Here is a 7396-nt window from a genome sequence, read left to right as displayed (position 1 = left end):
GGGAGTTTCTACTCCCTCCCACGCCTAGCCGTTTGTGGCTTTGCCTTGTCCGGGAAAAGGGAATCCTGGGGGTTGAGTTGACGCTGGGTGATTGGACCTTTGAGGCCCCCCCGGCAGAGGCAACACACCCCTTTGGCCCCGGCTTCACGTAGACGGCACCCCTGGGCTGACCCACCCAAGGGAAATCGGCAGTCGCCTTTTCCTATCTCTCTCTCTCTCCCTACATCTTCGTCTTTATCTCTCATTTTTATCTATTCTGTTTTCTAGTCTCTTCCGTTTACTTCCGAACTTCCTGGCGGCTAGGGTTAACCTTGTGAAGTTACCCAACCTTGGGTAGTTATATCTGGTTATAGCGGCGATGTATGACTGGCGCCTTCCAGTGTTCTACCTTGTAGCGTCCCCCTGTTGGGCTCGGTGGTGGGTAGTCACCATCGCCGCCAAACATGAAATGCACCACATGGCAAAATCTTTCCCCCTTCTAAATGATCGGTCCCTGAAAAGGAACCGCACCGATGAAAGCTCCAAACGAACTGGAAGCGATTGTGACCACTTCCCACGCTTTCTAGTCATACACTCTCTGGCAGATAACCTCTCTTTTGCAGGACTGTCGGTTTTCCTGATAGCTAAAACCCTTGCTAACCTAGTAGGCAAAAAGTACGATGCGAAGAAACTGATCCGGTGATCTTCTTGTTGAAGTAAGCCAGAAACAGCATGCAAACACTCTCCCTAAACAGAAGCAGTTCGCCCACCTGGACGTGTCTATCGCCCCCCATCGCAGCCTTAACACTGTTCAAGGCGTCATTTCACAACGTGATCTGATGCGAGAAACTGAAGCAGACCTCCTTGAAGGCTTTTGAGAGCAAGGCGTAGTAGCTATCCGTCGGATAACCATCAGGCGAAACAATGAAGAAGTGGTGACGCGTCATATAGTACTAACATTCAACCGCTCCACCCTGCTAGAATCCGTGAAAGCTGCGTTCCTTCACTGCAAAGTCCGCCCCTACATACCCAACCCTAGAAGGTGCTACAAATGTCAGAAATATGGACATGGGTCGAATACCTGTCGCGGAAAACAAACATGTGCAAAATGTGGTGATCATGAGCACCCAACAGAGAGCTGTACTTCCACGCAAACAGAGTGCCCTAACTGTCACGGGCCGCACGCAGCGTACTCGCGGACATGTGAAATTTTCAAGAAGGAAAAGGAAATTATCCAGATAAAACTAATGGAAAACATCACATTCTCTGAAGCCCGGAAGAAGGCGTCGCTCTTCTCCGAAAGAATGTACGCTGACGCAGCGCGCCAGGGGGCCGGGCGGCGTCTAGTGACGGTGGGCACGCAATACAGCTTTGCTGATGTGTGCACATCTTTGCCCCACACCAAGCAGCCACAGGCTGCGCCAACCTTTCACGTCCCGGAAGTCGAACTTCATCAGACCCCAGGGACCACACAGGCAACTGAGACACCTGTCTCTTCTCACAAACCTCCATTAGCTTCTGAGGGTCCACCGGAGGCAATGGAAGTGACACCAGGATCCTCAGCGTCTAAGATGCTGACAGAATCCCCCCAAGTGAGGCGGGGCTCCATAGATCGCCTCAGAGGGAAAAGACACCCGCCAGTGAAGCCTCCTAATAGAGGCAGCGAAGTATGAATTAGTCGCGCTTTATTTCTCATTCATAAAAATGGCTGCCAAAAATATCATCCAATGGAATTGCCGAGGCTTACTTAAGAACTTAGACGACATCTATGAAATATTTGCACAACACCAACCAAACATACTTTGCTTACAGGAAACACACCTAAAACCTACACACACTAGCCTTTTGAAAAGATATGTGGTATACCAAAAGGACAGACAGGGCACTGCCCATTCATCTGGTGGTGTCGCTATCGTGGTGCAAAAAGCACTTCCGTCTCAAAGCCTCACTCTGGTTACTGACTTAGAAGCAGTGGCAATACGAACCCTAATTTTTGGACGAGTAACAACAGTTGAACAAGGTATCTCAATGATCAAGGAGAATGGCTTTATACTCAACGCGCAAAAGAGCACTTGTGTCTTGTTCAGCCGAAAGAGGGGCCTCCATCCTGACCCCGACATTGACCTGCATGGTTAACCTCTGTCAGTGAAGACCGAGCACAAGTTTTTCGTTCTCATATTAGACACTAAGCTAACCTTCATCCCACACATCAAGTATTTGAGGGAGAGGTGCTTAAAAACAATGAACATTTTGAAAGTGTGTTCACGCACTACATGGGGTAGTAACAGGAAATGTTAATTAACTTATTTAAAAGCCTTGTACGCACACGCCTAGATTACGGTGCTATAATGTATCAGTCGGCAATACCATCAGCCTTGAAAATTCTCGACCCTGTCCACCATCTAGGCATTCCCCTCTCTACGGGTGCTTTCCGCACCAGCTTTGTGGAGAGCCTGTACGTGGATTCAAATGAATGGTCGCTCCACCTACAAAGATGTTCCCTGTCCTTTTTGTACCTTTCGAAGGTGAAAGCAGACAAGAAACACCCTTCCCATTTCACAATTAATGATTTGTCTTGTTCTGGCTTGTTCGAGAACCGTCCTTCGTTTAGGCAGACCTGTGCGCTGTGTGTAAGGAGCCTGGCCTAAGAAACAGGTGTGCCTCTTGAACACAGTTTGATGGCTCCTGCAACATATCTGCCACCGTGGCAGTGGCAGCTTATAGACTGTGATGTTTCTTTTGTTGATGTCACAAAGCACGCACCACTTGCACACATACATACATACTTTTTAGAACTACAACATAAATACACATGCCCTGAGTTCTTTACTGATGCGTCAAAGTCAAACACTTCTGTGTCATATGCAGCAATAGGCCATCCTTTTCCGAGGCCGGCGTTCTTCATCCTAATGCAAGCATCTTCACAGGAGAAGCTTACGCAATACTGGCGGTCGTAAAACACAGTAAACAGATAAAATTACAAAAGGCGGTAATATACACAGATTCCCTAAGCGTGGTGAAAGCCGTGAAAACTCCTAAAAAACTCAAGAACCCCATGCTCGTGTCGCTCTTCTCACTTCTGTGCACACTCTACACATCAAAACAGCATGTCGTCTGCTGGGTTCCAGGGCACCGTAAATACGAGGGAACGTTTTTGCCGACAATCTGGCTGCTTGCGCCAATGTCACTACTACCAATGCATCAACACCAGGCCCTGCACTTGACTTAAAACCTTTTATAAAACGAAAGCTCAGGGGGTATTGGGAGAGCATGTGGCATAAACACACAGATAATAAACTCCATGCTATTAAGCCACAACTAAGTTATTGGCTGCCACTATCAAAATCGCGACACACAGAAGTAATACTAACAAGGCTTAGAACAGGACACACACATTCTACACATTCATTTCTTCTGTCTACCGGTGATCCACCATATTGTGAGAGATGTGGAGAGCCCCTTACGGTTCTCCACATTCTCGTCCAGTGCAATGAGATAGATGCTCTAACAAAAAAGCACTTTTTACTGCCCTACCGACAGCAGCTCCCTCTACACCCTGGGATGCTCATAGGTAGGGATCCGCTTTTTAAACTGCAAACACTTTTTACGTTTTTAAAAGATGTGCAAAGCTTTCACCCGATATTTCAAGGTCATCCGTAGCACGATCTCTTAGAGTGGTCGTGGCTGCGGTGACTAGATCTTCATCCTGGTTTTATTATCATGACATTTTGCCATCAGCTATCACCACACGTCACGCCACTGTCATGATTTTATTACGCACGCAGTTTTAACGCACGTTAGAGCGAGGAATTTTAAGGCCCCTTTACAGCCACGCACCATATCATTGTTCATATCTGTAGTCAATTGAAATGGCGCTCTTTGGCCATCAATTGGCCCTTGCGCCACTAAAAACTACTCATCATGCTGCAGTCGCATGATGATGACCGGAGTCCCGCGCCGAGGTTTCTGAGGAGGGGGTGGTGCCGGGAAGCCAGAAGGGGCAGAAGTGTGGCGCCGCCTGGCACGACGACCCCTTGCGGAACTCGTGCGGGCAGGATCCATGTCGGCGGGTCCGGCGGGCAGCAGGGCCGGGCGGTGGGCGACGACGGCGATGTGGTCACGACGGTTACCGTGGCCCGATGACGTCGTCAGCAGGCGGTGACGACCGGGCCGGGCATGCAGCAGGCGGCAAGCGAAGAGCCAGGCAAAGAAACGATTGGTTGACTCTCACCGACCGCCTTCCAGCACCCGGAGGTCGCCAGGGCTAGCCAGGACGTCCAAGGCCTCCAGGGTCAGCAGGGTCGCCACTCGAAATGTCCAGGAACGGGTAGCGCCACCGGTCAGCAGCAGCAGCAGGTGCCCCTCCGCAAGGGCAGGCGCAGCCAGGAACGTCGCCTTCCCAAGGTGGCCAGGTCTCCGGGAGGGAACCCTTCTCGACCGTGGTCCAGCGGATCAAAGTGTCTCAGCTAATTAAGCTGATAAGAACAGACTTTTTATTCAAAAATACGTACACAAAAACATCATAACGGTTAGAAAAGATCTCAAATACAAAACTAGGTATAAGTGTATAAGTTAAAATCCGATAACGAAAGGGCTAAAAGTGTTAGTACAAATAAGTTAAAAATGGTAAAACTGTAAAGGTGTATGAATCTAAAAACACGAAAAAATCGCTTCTCTTAAAAACTTGGCTTTATACAATCACTGCACTCCGATGTGGTGGCGGTAAATGTCCGTGGAAGCCGCGATTGTGTCACTGACGCACAAGCGTTTCATTGTTCGCAGATAGTTCCTAGAACACAGTCTGCGGGTGACACGATCGTTCGCCGGATCCCACGACCCCAGGCAGCCGACGACGACAGCTTCGACAGAGACGCGCTGGAACCGTTGGAGGAGATGTCGCTGTAAGGGGGCGTACTTCTCCTCAAGCCTCCGGGCTTCCTGGAACGCCTGCAGTCTGTTGTCGAAAGGGCAGCAGACGTCCAGGATCAAGGCTTCCTCGCCTCGTGCCAGGACCAGGTCAGGCCGCAGGCCGGGAAGTTCGACCTGTTGGTTCTCCCCGATGACGGTGAACCTCCCTGGGGCAGCCTTCTTGATGCGTGCGACGATGGCGTTGTGGCGCTCCATCATTGCCCGGCTCTGCCGCATACAATGACAGAGTACGTGCGGCAGCGTCTCCTCCCTGTACCCGCAGCGTCGGCACCGTTTATCTGCTGCAGGTACCCAGATACGTGTGCCATTAAGGGGGAGGAGATTAAGCCGGGCTCGGTGGATGAAGCGCCACTCCTTGAACCTGGTGTAGCGGCCGGTCCGCATGAAGTGGGAGTTGGCGGGGTCTGCCGCTACACATGCCATTGCCTTGCCCTGGTTTGGCTTCGCCTCGAGGGACCAGTCCCGGCTCTGGCTGAGGATGGCCCGGAGAGTTTTCACAAGCTTGTTTCGGTTCCGCACGGACACCGTGGCCTCCCCACAGGTGATGCGGGCGCCCTGGTCTTGCAGCTCCCAGGCGACAGTTAGGCGACGGGAGGCTTTGCGGGCCTCCGTCCAGACAGACTAAAGTTGAGTCGGGGTCTGTCTGAAGTCGCCTTTCGTGTCACCGGGGAGGTAGGCCTCGATGTCCTCGTCGTCAGCGTCGCGTCGGAGCCGCTTGGAGACCACCTGGTGCAGCGCCTCCCTTGCTCGCTCCCGGTCCTCCGAGTCCGTCGACATCAGGAGCTTGAAGGCCCCATCCAACCAGCAGATGTCGCTCAGCTCCGCCGCCAAAGGGATTCCTGCAGTGCCGGCCCGTGCACTCCCGTACACGTAGTCGTTAGATGCCCTGACTGGCACGTACAGGGTCTTCTTGGTGAGGGGGCGGAGCTCGTCATCTAGGCGCTGCCACTCTCCCTTGCTTACGAGGCCCACCCGCATGGCGAAGTTTAGAGCTGGATATAAGAAAGTTTTAATAGCATCCAGCCTCTGCCACGGGGTGAGCATTGAGGAGAGTAGCTTCCTGCCCAGGTGGATGGCCTCGTCGACGGTTGTTTGGTCCGCAGGAGCACCCGAAAGCCCACAGGTCGCCCCAGGAAACCGTGCCCCTCGTAGGCCGCCAGTGCCGGAACCGGGACTGGCGGCCTACGAGGGATCCCGGCGAACTGGCGGCCTACGAGCAGGCGGGAGCAGAGGGCAACCAGGCAGCCCCGGGCGGTAGCGACGAGCAAGCGCCGCTGGGCAGGCGGCGAGCAGGCAGCAGGCAGGACCAAGCAGCGAAGCGCGCAGCGAGGCCCGCCACGAACGAGCGCCGCCTGGCAGGCGGCGAGGTGGAGAGCGGAACCAGGCAGCAGGCCGCGGAGCGAGCGGCAGGACCAGGCGAGTTGGACCGGGCGGCGACGGCAGCAAAGTACCAGGCAGGCAGGAACCAATCCAGGCAGCAGTAGGCAGCAGGCACCCAAAGCAGTGGTAGCCGTGAATAGGGCAGGGTGAGGGAAGGGAAAAAAGACGCCGCTGTAACCGGGCGGGTTCCGGTTGCTTCCACGAAGATCAAAAAGTGCAGGACGGTCAAGCCACATGACTACAAAGAGAATTTTATTAGTCTCTTAACAAATTCGGGAATACACTGATGCTTGATGCTCAACATAATACTCAGCCGACAATTCGGCTGGTTACAGGGGTGAGATAAAGCGAACATAAATAAACGGCTTTATAATTACAAAAGATGGATACGTACAACACTGGAGAACATCATCAGTAAACAAGGGAGTACTCAATTTCTTTTTTGTTAACAAACTTTTTTTTTAAATAAATTTAAAAACAAAGGCGTATACGAGCATACATATGTGCAATACATAGAACAAAAAATATACATTGATATATACAAACAACTATATACATATATACATGACAAATTTCGCCCGCACGGTGGCATTTAAAGTGGCCGCGGTTAAGAATACGCTGTCAGGCGCTGCGTATCATGTAACATGCGACACGCCCCAAGCTACGTGTTATGCACCTCTGCGGCACACCTACGCGCCGCGTGGGTAGAGTGCTCGTAGGCACTAAACAACGGGAACGAGAGGTGGCTACATAATGCCGGGGGGGGGGGGGGGCAGAAGGGGGCGGGGCCGCGAGCTGTGGCACAAAACTAACGAGACGGGGTGGGGCCCGTTAGTAAGGAATTATTGGGGCGACCGTTTGCCGTCCCTCAGGAAAAAAGTCTGGTGTGCCAACGGCGGAGGAACATTTCCTCGCCACTGGCTTCAAGTTTCTCGGAAAGGTGCGCCCACAGCATTCTCCTGATTCGGCTCATAGCGGGGTACGCCGCCCTCACAGGTTTCTTCTTCGCTTCGGCTAGTGATCGCCGTTGCCAGATCACGAAGAGGGTGATGGCAAAGACGACATTCGCGAAGGTGCCTCTATTGCGCCTGTGATCGGGAGGGGGGCG

At 52.4% G+C, this 7396-nt stretch overlaps 1 protein-coding gene across 1 annotated transcript; it reads right to left on the bottom strand.

Annotated features, from left to right (window-relative positions):
* Positions 1-4677: 4677 nt before the first annotated feature.
* On the bottom strand, positions 4678-5886 carry LOC142765869 (uncharacterized). Its single transcript, XM_075867675.1, has 2 exons — positions 5574-5886; positions 4678-5504 (listed from the first exon to the last, which is right to left on the bottom strand). Exons 1-2 carry the CDS (start codon positions 5884-5886, stop codon positions 4678-4680), a joined length of 1140 nt encoding a protein of 379 aa, XP_075723790.1.
* Between the last annotated feature and the right edge of the window lie 1510 nt (positions 5887-7396).

Source organism: Rhipicephalus microplus, chromosome 6 (assembly GCF_043290135.1).
Source record: "Rhipicephalus microplus isolate Deutch F79 chromosome 6, USDA_Rmic, whole genome shotgun sequence".
Classification (NCBI taxonomy): Eukaryota; Metazoa; Arthropoda; class Arachnida; order Ixodida; family Ixodidae; genus Rhipicephalus; species Rhipicephalus microplus.
Note: the sequence above shows the minus strand (reverse complement) of the source record. Positions and strands in the feature narration are given on the sequence as shown.